The sequence below is a fragment of the Cottoperca gobio genome, chromosome 22 (assembly GCF_900634415.1).
Source record: "Cottoperca gobio chromosome 22, fCotGob3.1, whole genome shotgun sequence".
Taxonomy (NCBI): Eukaryota; Metazoa; Chordata; class Actinopteri; order Perciformes; family Bovichtidae; genus Cottoperca; species Cottoperca gobio.
This window is the reverse complement of record NC_041376.1, coordinates 15476056-15493191: the sequence shown is the minus strand read 5'-3', so window position 1 is coordinate 15493191 and position 17136 is coordinate 15476056. Positions and strand designations below refer to the sequence as shown.

Genomic DNA, 17136 nt, shown 5'->3' with positions numbered 1-17136 from the left:
TCACACACAAATTCATGCTGGTGCGAGCAAAAAAATATAAAGCATGTTCTGTGAGAGCAGACTTTATTTGGTGAGTCATCACTGCAAACACAATGCAGGCAGGCCTATAAAACTCTCAGAGGAACAGGAAACACTGTTCAAGACTTGGTTCAGGCCAGTCACACAAATGTAGTATTAAAATTCCACAAGCAGAGGGAATACATGTCTGAGAAAACTGGTCGGGGCTGCATGTTAAACACAATCTATTTATGGTTCGAGCTGGTTTGCTGCTCGCCAGAAAAATTCCTTTTTGAGGTTGCCGGCTATGACGTATGTAAAACAGATGCGTCTTGTAAAGAAAGTGTCGTTTTTCCATGCCTGCGTTGACCTACGCTGCCTGGCAACCGACTGAGGTTGGCACTGGGTTAGGGGGACAACTCCCATTCACTGAGCCCTCTCTGCCCACGCGCTAAAGGCGGTTTTGCCAACTTGTGTGTAGCATGTGCACTCAACCCAATGGAGAGGAGCCCCTTCATATTTTAAAACAGTTATTAGGTGGCGTGATCGAAATGTGAATGTTTTTTTCTCTCTTGTGGAAGGCGACATGGCTGTGAACGTTTAACATGCCCGTGGCTGCATTTCAATTCCGGCGTTTCCTGCTTAGTATATGATGAATTATGATAATTAAAGGAGACTTATCATGCTCATTTTCAGCTTCATATTTGTATTTTGGGTTTCTACTAGAAGATGTGTACATGCTTTAATTCAAAAGTTCAAAAAACACATTATTTTTCTCATACCGTCTGTCTGAATATACCTGTATTCACCCTTTGTCTGAAACGCTCCGTTTTAGTACCTTTAATTTTAAAGCCCTATCCCACAAAAGCCAAGTCTGCTCTGATTGGTCAGTGTTTCCGGGCATTGCAGCCGGGGAATGACTGCAACAGCCATTTTCTACCTATACATTTATAGTTGTGACATCACAACCTTACAGAAGTCCTGATGTCGCGTTTAAAAGCAACAGTTTCTGAAGACGGGCTGTGTGGAATTCAGTGTTTTGATACTTTCACAGCATTTATATAGCACCTACCCTGCAAACCTCACTTTTTACAAAATGGTAACTTTGAGACAATGACAAAGATTGACTGTAATAATGGTAATCCACACAACAACTACGATGAAAATGTTACTGGTGATGAAAAATAAGGGCAATGTTTTCTGAACCTCCACCAAGGGAAAGTGTCCAAGTCTACAGCCACCTTCATTTAATTTTTCAGGCTGTACATTCACATATTTTCACCTTATGAAGATGATAACTGTATAGTGAATGTGTAACATATTTACACATATAGCAGAGTCATGTTTCTTGTGACAGGACAAATGTAAGTCCAATAGTCACTCTCCTTTTATCTTTTGGTCTATAACCATCTCTTGAGAAAGAAGAAACATCTGGTTCTTTAGCTGCTAAATGGTCCAAAATGTTCACCAGCTAGTCCCTGACTATTGATTAGAGCAGCTTTAACACTAATGTATGTAAGATGAAGGTGCATACATCCCAAGAATCTTGAAAGAAAAACAGCAGTAAACACTTCACAGTCACATAACGCATTCATCATACAAGTAACTGGGCTCTCTGGCTGTCTGCTGCATGGCAGAGGAGAATGTGATAGAGCAGTGGAGGTAGATAACCATGAGACAAAGATGCTGGAAGAGCTTTAACTCACCTGTTTGAAGGATTGGTTAGTGAGCAGCTCCTGCCCAGGCAGTCGGAGAGTGCAGAGAGACAAAAATAAAATTGAAAACACATGCAAAGATTAGCACTTCAAGCAGAAAAAAGTGGTGACTATAGAGCAGAGAACTACAACTATGCACACTACAAGCTGAAGCTGTGAAGCCTTCTGTGAGAAAAAAACGATAATAATCTACAGTCCAGGTCATCAGGGGCTCATGAAATCTATATTAAAATATATTTGCAAAGGTGAACAAAAAAGCTTTTAAAGTGTGTTCTATTTTGGTTTCTGTATTCTTAAAGAGGTCATGATTGCTATAATGTATTCTTTTGATTGCATCTACGACTGTCTTGACATGGAAAAACAAGAACATGATAAATGAGTGCGGTAACTAATCCTACAGAGGGATGAATGTAAACAAAACTCCATTTTGAAAGAAAGACCAATGACAAGCTTAAAAAAAAAAGAATATTATGCCGCGTATAAACATTGCAATATTGTCCAGTAGAAATGAAACTCGGCCTTGCCAAATGGAGCCGAGTTGTCAAAGCCAGGAAGACCTTGGGTTTTTATGTGGCTATATCCGTAGAGATCGCCATTTAACCGTCGGCCCGTGCCAATAAAAACCTGCTCTGTATAAATAAATACACAGAGTAAATCAGTGTCAGCAACAGCCTCAAATGACCCATTACTCTTTAATAAAAGCCTGAAAAGAGAAGTTGTGCTTTTAGCTGTCAAAGAGCTTTTAAGCATGGCATAAACATATCTTGTAAAGGAATTCAAAAATAGCAATGCCTCTTTAGAGACTTTGCCAAGTGCTGCTCTTCCATTGGGCCTTTGATTTAACCTGTGATTACTCGAAAATCATTAGGGCATATTGACATTCCACTTAAACCCGTTTGACGCCGTAAAATAACGTATCAATTTATGCATGCAATATTTTCCTATGACAGGTGGTGTGTAATTAGTGATAATGGGAAGTAATTGCTATGCACTGTATAGTATTGCCCAGAAGGCATGCAGACTGCAATTATCCTATTATTAAGTCCCTAGTTCAACATGCTTTAGTCAATTGCTTCTTTATTTTAGGCTGTGTGCTTCAGTAAAAGGTTTCCTGTGTCGTGACTCCTCATGACTCCCTGGTGTTTCCTTTGCATTGCCCTGATCCATGAGCCTGTGATGACCCAGTCACTTCCCTCAGTATTCGCACTAATACTCTGCAGATACCAGGGCAAAGCTTGAGCCCACAGGCATTTCTACAATACGCCATTCAGCAGTGAACAGCTGATCATGTTAGCCTGGAGGTGGACCCTTGGCACTCTCAAGAGTCCTCTTACAACATCCACACACACACACACACACACACACACACACACACACACACACACACACACACACACACACACACACACACACACACACGTTAAAGAATCAATTCAAGTTCAAATGCAAGGCTTATTTAAACAGGAGGCAGAAAATGGATTTGTGTCTAGCTTTTCATGCTCGCCAAAACAAACGTACACACTGTTTCCCACTTGGTAGCAAATCCAAACCTGTTGTCTTTGATAGGCCGAAAACATCTTTTCTATGTCCTTGAGATCAAGAATCTTGAAAGCTCTTAGGTCGTCGATGTCATTCCAGATGGTTCCGTTGATCACATTCTGAAAAAGGGACACAAAACAGCTAAGTTCAAAAACTGATTAACAGGTACTACTACTAAAATTTGTTCCGTGTCCAATACTTTAAATCAGGGATCAACATATGCTTTGAATTTCTTGTGCGGTTGTATCAGCTAAAAGATGTTTATACTACAGAATAACCATGTTCATACCATTATATCATAAGATCTGTAGGGCCATAATACTCTGATGTAAGAACTTTACAAATGTAATCATCTTACATTTTGCACAAGATTCAAGGCTTTCATGAATATGGTTGGTTACAAAATTCTTTCAATTGAATTAAAGTTTAAATATTTCAATATCACCCAACAGCCGTTTGGCATAGCAGATGTTCTCGTTGTTCTCTCACCTCTCCTAGTTTGGCCCAGTTGAAGGACTTCAGGGGATGAGAAGGCTGAGGGATGGACTTGGAGCGCATGTTGGAGTTGAATAAAGAGGACATAGGAGGAGGCGGGGCTCCAAATATGGGAGGGGCTCCTGGTGGAGGAGGCGGCGCTCCAGGCGGGGGAGGAGGTGGTGGAGGAGGCGGGCAGCTGAACGGTAGCGGAGGAGGAGGTGGCGGAAAGCCACTCATCATAGGTGGTGGAGGTGGAGCCATGGGACCACCAGGAGGAGGAGGAGGAGCCGGGAAAGACACACTGACGCCCTATTGGTGGGGAGATGGAAATAAAAGATTAGTTATATGTTTTGAATACAATTACATTGCAGCAAAGATGCTCTATAACAAAAGATGACTCATTACAAGACATTTTGCTAACATTAGATGTTTACTAAGCTCACAAACATTCATCACATTACTAAAATTACTTAGCTAGGGCGTTCGCGAACGTTAGCTTAAAATGTTGACACAGTTAGACTAAAGTTAACGCTCTGTGTTTCCAGATCTCACAAGAGTTTGTTGCTAAATCGGACAAATCAGACAAATTGATAAGAACAAACATTTTTGTTGTTCTGAAAAGTGCTATTTAAGTGTCCGAATGTTCGGAAGATATGTGGCTTTTGAAAAAGGGGTCTAATATTTATCTTGCCGACTATGGGGCGGAAGAATCGTCATAATTTGTGTTCACGTTCACTTCTCACTTTGGAGGTAATAGACCTGCTGCTAGCCTCTTACAGGGGAAGGGCAGTGACACAATCCATGTGTCAGAGACAGGAAATGAACTCTCTGTGTGCCATCTCATTTTGAGTCATAGCGGATTGCAGTCATTTGGCAGACATCTTTGTCCAACGTGACATAAAATAAGTACATTCAAACATAAAAGCTAGACCACCATCAAAAAACCCTAAATATCTAACAGCATGTTAAAGAGCTACTTCACAAGTGTGTTATAAAAAAAATATTGTCAAGCTTTAAACAGAAGCCAAAAACAGTTATGCTCTGCCTTTTGATAATAGGCTATGCTTGTTTGCTGCGAATTAGATAAGATAGATATGCATTTAAACGAAAACTAAATTAGCACCTAGATTGGAAGCAGGGAGAAATAGCTAGCTTTCAAAAAAAAAAAAGAAAAGAAAGAAAGAAAGAAAGAAAGAGGAAAACAGCCGTTCCAACAAGTCCAAAAACTGTCTTACTAACATTAGATCATGTTAGCAAACTAGCCAATAATACATCCAAAACAAAAGGTTCAGCTACTGGGCCCAGCTGTTGTTGATCAGTAATTAGCTTTAATGCATACACTAACGTAAGCTAAGCTCATCAAGCTATCTCGTGGAACTGCTGGAAGGTACAGCACAGCTTTAATGCTTCCACTAGTGTAATGCTAAGCTAGACTAAAAACACCTTGAACCAATCTCTGTAGTGACTGCAGTGAGATAACATTAACATCAATGTTGTCTAATTTATAGCCAGAAAACGTCTTCTTTTAAACATTGTTTTTTTCTGGGGGGATTTTTCTTTAGCTGAAATGTAAATAAGTGAGAAAAAAACTAATTAGATTAAAATTGTCCACCTATAAGATAAACAAACACTTATCAATTTGCTACACGATTACAGAGCAGCATCACTGACTCATACAGGGTGGTGTAGGTCATAGTATAAAAAGCAGCCCTGCTCACAGATATGTCATTAATGCGTGAGGACAGGTCATGGACTTGCTCCCTGGCCGAGCGCAGCTCCACTCCCTCGCGCTGGAGTTTGTCCTTCATCTTGTTCAAAGTCTTCATCATGTCATCCTTTTCCTGGGTCTTTGTTTCACACTCTCGCTCCTTCTTCTCTAGTTTACCTAGCAGCTCTACATGATCTAAAAGGACACAATGGGGCAGAAATGTGTTCATATGGTGTAGATTCAGATAACAAAATGAAAACAGGAAGAGGCACATACAGAGAAGCATATAGTGATTTGTAGGCAAATATTGCATTGGATGATGCATTTTCCCTTTCAACCTGCAGAGTGCAGTGTGTCAAACAAGTCTTACCTTTTCTGAATTTCTCTGCCTGGTCTCGCCACTGTTTCACCTCATTCTCATTGACCAACCTGTGAAGCAGGCAGAAAACATGAGCACAGACACAAGAACACACAGTTAACCTGCACAAAACTTGCATGTAGGGGTTAACTGCAGTCCAACCAAGTCAAGGCTAATTCAATAATTGGATTGGAAATCCACTGACAAGAATTAATATCTTCCTTTTTTAACATTTTTATGAGAGGCATCTAGATTCGTTACCAGCATTGACTGGGTTGATGCAGTTTGCTCTTTTAATCTGCGTAACACAATATTAGTGCTAAAATAAATCCTGCAGGGCTGAAATCAATTATATTCCGTTATTCATTTTGGCACTTGGTAAGCTTAAGGCTTGAGGTTAAACAGGGTTACACTGATGTTGTGATTTAAATGTGAGATCAGCTAATGTGAGACATGAGTGATAATGAGGCAATCAGGGTACAAGTAAAAAAACAAAACATAGAAATGTTAAAACTGACAAAGAGAAATTAAAAGATGATCAAATGGAGTGTTTTGAGGAGTTAATTTAGCTGAAGAAAGATTTGAAAGTGAAACCTTGAGCATCGGTGGAAGCCATGGCTGGAGTTGAGAGAATAGACATGTTTCAGTGTGACTGAGCACAGATTAGATTATAAAACACACAAAGAGCATGAGAGAAGGAACGGCTGAGCAAGTGCTTAAGTACGACTGCCAACGAGGATGAAGTCAACTTCACTGCGGTAATGATTCACACTCAAATGCTTGTAATCAATTTGCACGAGGAAATCCACAAGCCGATTAAAAAGCAAATTGGTCATTAATCAGATTTAGGTCTTGTGTTAGTAAACAGGACGGTCTGATTACAAAGTCAGAGCTGCTTTAATTACAGCTCAAACAACGCTCCACAGATCCAACTCATTCAAACAGAGGAGACACTTTATTAGTCACTGGTCAAATAAATACCTTGACATTGCTGTGGAAAGAATGTGATCTGTACAAGAGTGTTCATTTTGGGTGAGGCAAACATGATTATGAATTACTTGGTCTCCCAGTTGTTTTAAAAGTTGTTTTAACGTCCCCCTCCTCCGCACCACGAGACGTCCTGTACATTTTCAGCCTCTGGCATGCAGCCAGGACAATGAGGAGATCTCAGTTTATGCAAATCTTTCCAGGCATAATTTACTCTCAGAGAGTTAATGAAAACGTGATGTAAAAGCAAGAGATAGGTTTTGACCGGCATGATGGATCTGCAATGGACAGTAATGGACGTCCAGGCTTTTAGATGCCGTGTCCAAGTTCGCTTTCTGTACGCTACTGGAAAGAATTACGCTCAAGTGAGCTGATTGTTCACTAATTCAGCTACTACTGTTTGTGCAAAGTAGAAGCGAACAGGGGCCAAGGTTTACCACGCCACATGTTTTATGGTGCTTTCACCACGGAGACTAAACATATTCTTCACTGATCTGAAGCTGTAGAAATAACAAAAAAAAAGTGGAGAGTGGAAGAAAGATGGTGAAAAAAAAGGAAAGACTGCACATCTGAAAGAGAAACTGGTGGGAAAACAGACTAAATGTATTGTGCGGACCCATTTATTTTCACACTACCTACAGTCAGCACACACCGTGGTCTTCGGCTCCTGAACACAAGTACAGATTGGTTTCCAAATTCAGTGAAACCCGGACCACAAAACCCCGCAAATGTCGCTTCTCCCATGTGTCCATGATGACATACAGAACACGTCTACTTGGGCTTGTTTTTCCCTTATAAAATGATTATTTTTCCCCGTAGTCTTCTACATGAAGCCTAGTGACCGCTTCGGCGCACCTAAACATGGCTGACTTGGCCGGCCTGTCCGCTTAATGCGATTAGAGCAATTCCCTTTTGATCTCCAGCTTCCGCTTTCATGCCAATTCATGCTTGGAGCGTGGCTTCCTCCGATTCTACCCACGACCCCCTGCTGCCAGCTTCACTTCACCTCACCTTCCTGTGAAATCACATTATAAACTCCCATCACTGGCACAAAAAGCAGGTTTTATTACATTATAAGTGAATACTGGTTTGCTGTAAATGATTCCTTGCACTAAAGCTGTGCCGCATAACTCCAGTGGTTCATTCTGACAAAAAGCTGAAGTTGATATCAGACTCGTCTTTGATCTCAGTCAGAAGTGATGCATTAACCACAAGGATTTTCCAGAAATAAGAGTGTGTTTACAGCTTCGGAGAATAAGAAGCAGCTTTTAAAAAGGCTTGGAGCTCATTGGAAGGACAGTGCACTTCCAGTAACTCTCTCTTATAATGTTGTGAATTGCAGTATCCTACAACGTTTGGCCTGGATCAGCACATACAGTGATGTCCTATCCTATGATACACTGGTCATTGTGTAAAGGATTACTATGACGAAATATGTTTGTCAACGATCTAAAACTTTACCAAAATCTCTATTTAATTTTCTTTCCTTCCACCTTCCTCTCTCTCCCCACTCCATCTCTGTACTTCTATGTGCCACTATACTTGCATAAAGTTTGCAGTGTGTGGCTCAGGTTCAGGGGGGTTAGATAACGCATATTTTTGCATGTTGGGCGGTGCGGATTGGCTCTGACCCGCGGCACACATAATTAATGAGCACAGTCATGAGGACTCAGAGTAAACCTTCATTGTTAATCATTCAACCTGCATCAATCTTATGTGATTGATCTATGAAGGATAAAAATTACTAAAATGCGACTAAAACTAATTATCATTTTCTTCTAAAGAGTAAGAATATGACTAACTCTAAAATAGCAAGCAAATGAACACTGCTATGAAATGTATTAAATAATTTAATAAACATATAATTCAGACTCAGATATAGTGTTATAGTGACATCTTTATACAGACAAGTGAGTGCAAAAGAAAAGGAAATATAGTGTAAGACCACTGAGGATGTAGAGCAGGGGTCACTAACAGGCGGACCGCGGTCCGGGTCTGGACCTATAATCAATAAATTATTGAGGGATTTTCGATTTTGACGGGGCGCTTCTATTTTAACCGGCGCAGCTTTTCTCGTTTTTACAACGCTGGTTTAGAGGTTCAGGAAACTCACAGACCAATTACATGCGAGTTAAGCCATCTCATGTGATGCTACTCAGCCAATCACATCTGTGCATTCCAACCGGCAAACATTGTGACTCTGAATACAGACCGATGAGAGGCGAGAGGCGCGTGACAGACGGAAAGACGAGTTAGCGATACAGGGAGAGAAGACGGAGAAAGGGAGAGAAACACAGACGAAGAGACGAGTGAGCGGCAGACAGGGAGAAAATAACTACTCATGGCGCTCTCCAAGAAGAGAAAAGTCAACAGAGCTTTCAACCCAGAATGGACTCATTCATGTTCATCCTTCCCACTGGGAGCACAACACCAGCGTCTCATATGCTCAGAGACCGTGGTGCTCATTAAAGTGGTGATGTGAAACGCCACTATGAGGCAAAGCACAACGTTTTTGACCAAACCAAACCCACTCAAGTCTGAACTGAGGGCACAGAAAATAAGCACTCAGAGCCCAATATGATTTTGATTTGTGACAAAATAGAGCAAATAGTCCACCTGTCATCATCATCAGCATCATCAGCCACAGAGCAGTTTAACCCAGGATGTGCTAGTCTGGGTTAAACTGTTCAATTGTTAAAATGTGTTGAGACTGATTTATTCTAACGGTGGTTGAGAGTTAAATCAAGATGTGAAACAGTTAAAGAAAAAGGGAAACTCAAGCTGCTGCTACACTTTATTTTATTTTTCTAAAATTAAGCACTTTATTTTAAGATGCACAATTTTTCAAAAGCTATTTTATTTATTTTCTCAATTTTATTTTTAAATGAAGCCCGAGAAGAACACTATACATATCTACAGTATTATATATCTGTATAGGTCAATGTTAAGTGACAATAAATATTATGTCTAAATGCTTTTAAATTGTACTTTCTTTATTAGATTTGACAGTCAGTTGTTCATTACGTGCAGACGTTGATACAGCTACTAGGCTACTTCAATATATATCACACTAATTCATAACGCAAGTTAGACATTATGATTCTCCGGACCTTTGCTTGTGGAAATTTTCTCTAACTGGACCTTTTAGAATTTTAGTTGAATCCCTGATGTAGAGGATGTGTGTCTGATTGAGGAGGATGAGATTCCACTTACATGCGAATGATGTTCTTAACACTGAAGTTGTCTAGAGGGGCGATGTCGGGGTCTTCTCCCTTCTCGTCCTGCAGGACTATCTGCTGGAGGATCCTGTCCAAGAGCTGCCAGTGCTGCAGGCTGCCACCACCACGTTTATCTGGTGGCAATGTATGTAATAGTATTAAGTTTATTTTCTCCAGACCTATACATGAAAACAGAAAGCCTGTACGCAGATTTGATTTATTCATTTTGATATCATGATATTAGTCTGTAAACAATTAACTTGTTAGCCTCATCAACAAGGGGAGAAAAAACTTGTCGTCATGCATCTACTCACAGGGCATCTGCAGGCAGTGCTGGAGGATGGAGAGGAGGTTGGGGTAGGCGTCTGAGTGGCTCAGCTTCTTCTTGATCAGCTCAAACATGGCACCGGCACTCTTAGTATCAACGTGGGTCTATCAAATAAAAGGTCTTGAATTACCATCAGGTCTGAACATCTGCTTGCCTTTGGATCATTTGACCCATACATCCAAAGTAGTTAGACAATAAAATAGTTTTCACGCAGCGAGATTACATACAAAGTCAATGCATAGATGCAAATAGATGCAAGTGACGCAGTGAGAGATAGTGAAATCTGCAAGTTTTCAACTCAAGCAGATACACAATTGAGGAGGATCAAGCATGTTCGCCGGCGCTGTCACATTTTTTTTATGCCTAATTCAGATTAATTTATTGATAATTGTGCATGGATCAGCTACAATCTTAGCAAAGCCTTGATCAATCCAAACTCCATTCAGAAAACAAACATTTTAAAAGTTGTTTGCTTGTCGCCTTGCAGACACACCTGACAGCTCAGACTTTTTACAATTCAGCATCATGATGTAGTTAGTTCGGCAACCTTTTGATCCGTTTATTATAATTAAAACCCACCAAAATCTGTTTTTTTGGGTTTTTATCAATGTAGTAAACAAGATAGCCGTGTGAAGTAACCTTTATATGAGTGAGTAACGCAATGCTCAATATCTCTTTGTGTGAAAACAGCATAAGACTGAATCTAAGTTACTCACATTATCAAATCTTTTGGATAATTCAGAGTCATCCTCATTCCGCACCATCTCAAAGAAGTCCAAATGCCTGGACAGGGGAGAAATAACTGTCTGAGATTAAAGTAGTTACTGCACCTTCGCCTCAACCAATAAGGACTTCAATCTCAGCAAAACACAAGGATGAAGTATTTTTCATTACTGAGGAGGATGAGGATTTCTCAGAGGATTGCTCATTAGGCCTCACTCTCACCTATCCAGAGTGGCATTCTCGTGCTCTCTGAGCTTGTCGATGACCGGCTGGATGCCCAACATCAGGAACTCGTACCTTAGGTGGAGGCGGAACTCAAGGTTGTCCTAGAAGTAAAAGAACAATAAGATAAGATAACAAATATTGCTATGACTCCATAAGTGTTAATAATGGGACACCTCAAATTGAGAGATCAGTAATTAAATATCTAGCATGAGCCTTGGAATCTAAACTAATCATTCCCATCAACATTTTAGTGCTTAGGAAATCATCAGAGGGGTCTTGTGATTGACAAAGAAAGCGAATTGGTGTATTTCCCAAAATGTTGGACCTTTAAGTTCACATATACTTCTTATCTGCAGAAGACACTGTCTGCAACAACAGATTTGAGTCAAGTGTTTTTCTATATTTGATAGGGTGTAATCTAAGAGGCTGTGCTGACCTCCCCAGCACCAGCGTTGAGCACAGCATTGATGAAGGACATGATGGCGGTCTTTAAGTTGACCTCGTCTCTGTAGCGGCCTGTACTCTTGTCCAGCTCATTCAGCAGCGTCTACATGGGCAGGACAGACGGGACAGTTAGTCAGCAAGTATGTTTGATGACAAATGTATTTTCAACACTGAAATCATCACATAGCAACTGGATCAGCGATAAAAAAAAGGAACATGTCGCCGAAATCTTGATTTATCAAAACACAACATTCAAGAGAAACCAGGTAACACAGGGTCACTGGTCTCACTTCTCACACCCTTGGTTCCCTCTGACACTAACCCACGACATACTTCTGCAGCTTAATCATAACTCAAAAGGCCTCATAAGTTCAGAATCACTCAGCTCCTGTGGTGTTAGCTTAGCCTGAGGAGGCCTGATTTAGAACACACTTCGGGGACATGCGAGATGTGGCTTGTTGACTCAGTCCTGCTAGTCACTAAAAGCACTACATATACCCTGACCTCCATAACTCAGGATGTCCTCACCTGCCTGCAGCCAACAGCAGACTGTTGGCTGCAGGTGCAGGTGCAGCAGCACGAGTCTCTAACTTTTCACAATGACCACAGCTTGATTTATTTGAGCATTACTTTGAAATATTTTGTCTGTGCTCTCCCATAATCAGTCTGCCCCATGTCTCCAGCAAAGGCTCCTGACAGTAAGTATGTTTCTACAATGAGACTTGAAGTTTTCAGATTAAACCGCTGTTTGCACCTTTTGATTAGGATCAGTTTCCCTCACCTGAAAGCGAGTCCTCTCTGCAGCGTATTTCTGGTAGTGCGCCATGGCCTGCAGCACCTTTTTGTGTCCGTCGGGCACCAGGCAAACCGCCCCGAGAATCTCCAGCACCGCCACCTTGGTCTTGATGTTCTCCGTCCGCAGGCTCTGTGAGATGGTGTTGATGCTCTGTGGGTGTGCCAGGACATGCGCGCGGCCCTGGGAGTTGTTCATCAGGGCCTTGATGCAGCCAATGACGGAGGTGTGGACGCGGCTCTCCGACGTCTCGTAGTCCATGCTGCTCAGGAAGTTGAGGAGGCAGGTGAGGCCGTCGAGCTCGATGAAGCGTGTGACGAACCTGGAGGGGTGGGGAGGAAAAGGAGTAGACATTCCGATCAAATTGAAGAATAAGGAGGGAACGGTGACATAATATACAACTAGTACATTCTTCCATTGCTACAGATGCTCCCACTACCTTTCCCTTTATACATCCATGGCCATTCCCCTGGCGTTGCGTGGCTTGGAGGTCTGTGCGGAATAGTTTGACGCTTCATTCATAACGTTGACATTCAGATCTTTACTATTAATAACTTACAGAAAGATTTCATGCAATTTTCTCTCTCTCTCTCAAACAACACACAGGAAGTGGCTCCACCTTTAAAGCATCTTTACATTCTGTTGTAATATTTATAAGAACTATTTATAAAAAGATTTGCTGCAGTGCCCTGGTGCCCATGAACCACAGCGTTCGCAGTTCACGTCTCGCTGGGAACCATCCCTCATCTCTCCACTTATGCTTCTCCAACTCAACGTTCATTTCAGAAAGCAACTCAAGCTAAATTATTACTTAGCTTAAGGCTACAACAAATTATTTATATCAACTTTTTTTTTTTTTTTTTTTTTTTTTTTTTTTTATAAATCAGATGATCAAATATTGTTTGCTCATTCTCGGATGAATTGTTTTGTCTATGATGAGGACACAGACCTTTATGTGTAAAATTGGTGGAGTGACCCTATCAAGTGCTACCAAACAAGAATAGCGTATTTATAAGTGAAACTTCACAATGTTCCAATCATCCAGTCTCCAACTGACAACCCTCATTAATGCAACTAATTAGAAAGCAGCGAGTCATTACCGCTGGGTGAGAAGCAGACTTATTGAATGGCATGTAAACATTGAGGGATGTCACATCTAGTGAGAACACCGTGGGCTGTATTGTAAATGACCTTCCCACTCACTAAGATTCCTGATAGGCCTCATAAAATATTTCAAACAAATGAGGGCTTGTATTAGGAGTGAAAGAGGCAGAGGACGAACAGAGGAAGAGAGAAGAAGGATGGACAGTGAGGAAAGGGGGAGTGGCTCTGAGAGATTTATTGCCACTCATTGTAACAGATACATTGTTCTGATGTCAGAAGTTCCATAGCCAAGTCTTGGCTCGAGCAGGCATGGAAAAAATCAAAAACGCAAAAAAATGTAAATCATCCAATTATTATCCCTAGGCACACGATCAGTCCCAGATTTCTAGCAGATGCATACATAAGCACCGACACACATACTTTACCTGGCATGACCAGTAAATCTCTTAAAGACACGTAATCCTCTGATCTCCAGCAGAGATCAAGAAGGTCATGAAAGTATACAGCCAACCTTCCTCAACAATGCATTGGAGTGGTAAAGAACGCACATGCAACCTTTCAGCAAACAATGTGCTTCTTGTTTGAGCTGCACAACAAGGTGGCGAAAAATACATCCAATACAGTAGATACGACTTGATTCAGATGTAAAACAGACACTGGAGCTACTGGAGCAACCGTTTGAAGTTTCACGTCTTATATCAGCGACGAGTCTTTGGCCCGTGGAGAGGCAGCGATAGCCACGCGCCTGTCCGCCTCAGAGGGAGAAGGTTTCATAAGGGGAGAGAAATTAAGATGAACATTCTTGTGATTAATGTATGAGAGTGGGTTCAAAAGGGTGGACGGGATTCAAGGCTTCGTTCGCTGCCTGCTTTGCTTGGCTCTGCTGCTTTTGCCGACAGCTCGCCAGAAACACGTGCACACGTTCGCTCATGCACTCATCCTATGTACTGAAACAGTTTGCTTGTGCTTATACAGGGGAAGAAGGAGGATAGATGCAATGGGTTCCTAAAGATAAAGGCAAGTTAGATTTAAGACTCTTTAGGACTTTTTATTAATGCCATTCAGAATGAAATTCAAGACAAATTTTACATTAACAAAATTGAAGAAAACAACAACATCTATTACTTAGGTTTGGAGACAATTTAGCTTGCCCTGGTGCTGGTATCAGAGATGGGGCTAGAGGCGTGGTGGAAGAGACAAGGGCAACACAGAACTAGGAAATAACTGGCGTCTGTTGGATGGTTGACTTGGCAGTTGCTTCATATACATTGACTGGTACCAGTTTCTAACCTGACACGCCAGATGGTTTGTTTCCACAGAACCATCTTTAAAGCAGTCATTGGACGTTGTTTGAAAAAAGGCAGGCACTTTCAAAAAATACTTGGCAAGTGATTGGATGAACCATCTTGTCAAACAAAAAGCACAAAAAGTTCAAGAAAAGCTTTTTTGGGCCGTCTTTGGCTGTTTCTTTTTCTTTTCTGTTCTATTATAACTAATGGTATTAGAGCAGCTTTTTTTTATAGAGCTGCTATGGTTGTTTTGAACTACTCTCCGTGAGGTGTCGCACACCTAAACCACGCCCGTAGGTGCTACTAAATCTTGGTGGAAGGGCTACATTTTACATTGCACTTCCCAATGTTGTCGTTAGCTAGCAGACAGTAATTCTGCTCCGAGCACAAACAAAAGAGTGTTGTTGGTTCCGTTATTCTGATCAGCGTGAAGTTAATGCGAGAGGTATTCTGTAGATTATTTTAAACTAGTTACAGCCTCATGCCTTTGCCAACGTGTCAAGGTACAGTTTACATCCATGTATGTCCAAAATGTCATCCCTCCATCATTTTATCATATTAGACATTTGTGAAATTAATGAATTCAATGCCTTTTAAGACATTTTGAGGAACCGCAGGAACCCTGCTGCATACAGGCACAACATTTAAGACAAACACAAGACATGGCTCCACAAAGGGCATTGAACAGTTACTAGTCCACTGTACTTTCTAGTAAGCTGACATCTATTCTCTCTCCTCTGCCCATCTTTCATTTTCTCTCCAGTGAGCACTTGAATCAATGGATCCCATGTCCTCTGACTTTGGAGCCGCTGACATTCACGCTGAGCCGAGTGGCGTGCAGGCTTTTCTTTTTTTTTTTTGCTTTTGGAACAACCGCTGCATACTTGAAAAGCCTCTGGGTTTGCGTTCGAGACAGTGAGAGCTTGACAACTGCTGCATAAAATATGAGCTCAGGCAGAGCTAAACAATACCGAGGCCGAGCCAACCACACATCAAGTTCTTCAGACAGACAAAAGAAAGGAGCGAGGAATATAACTTGGAACGGGACGAGACTAAACAAAAGTGACTGTGTGTTGAGTCAAGGCCAAGGACGTTCAAAGGTAACATTAGTTTAGCTGCAGATTGAAATAAAGTCCTGAGGTAGCTACTTTTTTTTTTAACAGTATTAAATGATTTCCAATGTTGTCAGTTACCCAAAAAAATGTTTTAGTGTCATGTGATTTCCATTAATCTAAAAAGCGTTAAAAAAAAAACAACTGGAGGCAGACACTACTCTAAATGAGCAGGACAGTGCACAAAAGCAATCCAGATGCTCAAATTCAAATTCAGAAATTCATTCAAACCAACTAGACTTTTTGAGGTTTTCGCTGCACAGGCAAAAACATTCAGCCTTTCTGAACTGTGGACGACCCGTGCGTGGCAGACAGTCGGTCGAGAGTTCATTCTTGCCTCAAAGCCAAACCATACAGACTTATCAAAATGCTACACTGAAGCCACCATGTGCTCCCCGCCTCTCTTCCGCCCTTAGTTTAATCACCACGTTCGCACACACTTAACATCTCCTTCAAACACCCACTCACCTACCCGCAGGCACAGGGACACACACATGCACCCATGTCTTACTATAAAAGGCCCAGTGTGTGGACAAGGGACCCCGAGGTTCTTCAGAAGTGCTGCTTTAAACTATTTGACCGAGGTGTCTGCAGCGCTTGGAAGACAAGTCATATGATATCACCACGGCTCTCACTCAAATAAATTTTACTTTATGTGAGGCCCAGCATATAACTGTGGTAAAAAAACAAAGGGCAACAGACATAAAACTGACACACACACACACACACACACACACACACACACACACACACACACACACACACACACACACACACACACCACAATAAAACCACGAGCCAAGGTGCACATCTGTGATGTGTATAGTATATCATGGCAGGAAGGGGATGGCTATTATGGACTTGGTTTATTGTTAAATCTACAGGAAGAAGTTTATGTGTGTACATATGTATGTGTAATTTAGACTGAAGTGGGCCATGTTTGCACAATGGCTCCTGTGACTTGTTTATTAAGGCGACACACATTGTTTTTTTATGCACTGGTCATTTTTGAGAGGTCGGGCTATTTTGCTTCCGTAACACGTCCTCTTTCAGACTAGTGGAAAGAATTTTGTTTATTTGCGTCTTTATAAAAAGTTCAGAGTTCTGTTATAGAAGTGT

At 41.3% G+C, this 17136-nt stretch overlaps 1 protein-coding gene across 2 annotated transcripts in view; it reads right to left on the bottom strand.

The window, feature by feature from the left end:
* The window catches only part of daam2 (dishevelled associated activator of morphogenesis 2), a 33448-nt gene extending 18510 nt beyond the window's left edge, over window positions 1-14938 (bottom strand). Inside the window, exons 1-12 of one of the 2 annotated variants that reach the window (XM_029460101.1) lie at window positions 12501-14938; window positions 11712-11822; window positions 11273-11376; window positions 11044-11110; window positions 10314-10431; window positions 9995-10133; window positions 6389-6412; window positions 5807-5865; window positions 5447-5631; window positions 3741-4037; window positions 3263-3370; window positions 1704-1733 (exon numbers count right to left, since the gene is read on the bottom strand). In XM_029460101.1, the coding sequence (XP_029315961.1) occupies window positions 1704-1733; window positions 3263-3370; window positions 3741-4037; window positions 5447-5631; window positions 5807-5865; window positions 6389-6412; window positions 9995-10133; window positions 10314-10431; window positions 11044-11110; window positions 11273-11376; window positions 11712-11822; window positions 12501-12866 (1608 nt within the window). In that variant the 5' untranslated portion in view covers window positions 12867-14938. The remainder of the gene's footprint in view (window positions 1-1703; window positions 1734-3262; window positions 3371-3740; window positions 4038-5446; window positions 5632-5806; window positions 5866-6388; window positions 6413-9994; window positions 10134-10313; window positions 10432-11043; window positions 11111-11272; window positions 11377-11711; window positions 11823-12500) is intronic. The other variant, XM_029460102.1, reaches the window with a different exon arrangement.
* Window positions 14939-17136: the final 2198 nt, after the last annotated feature.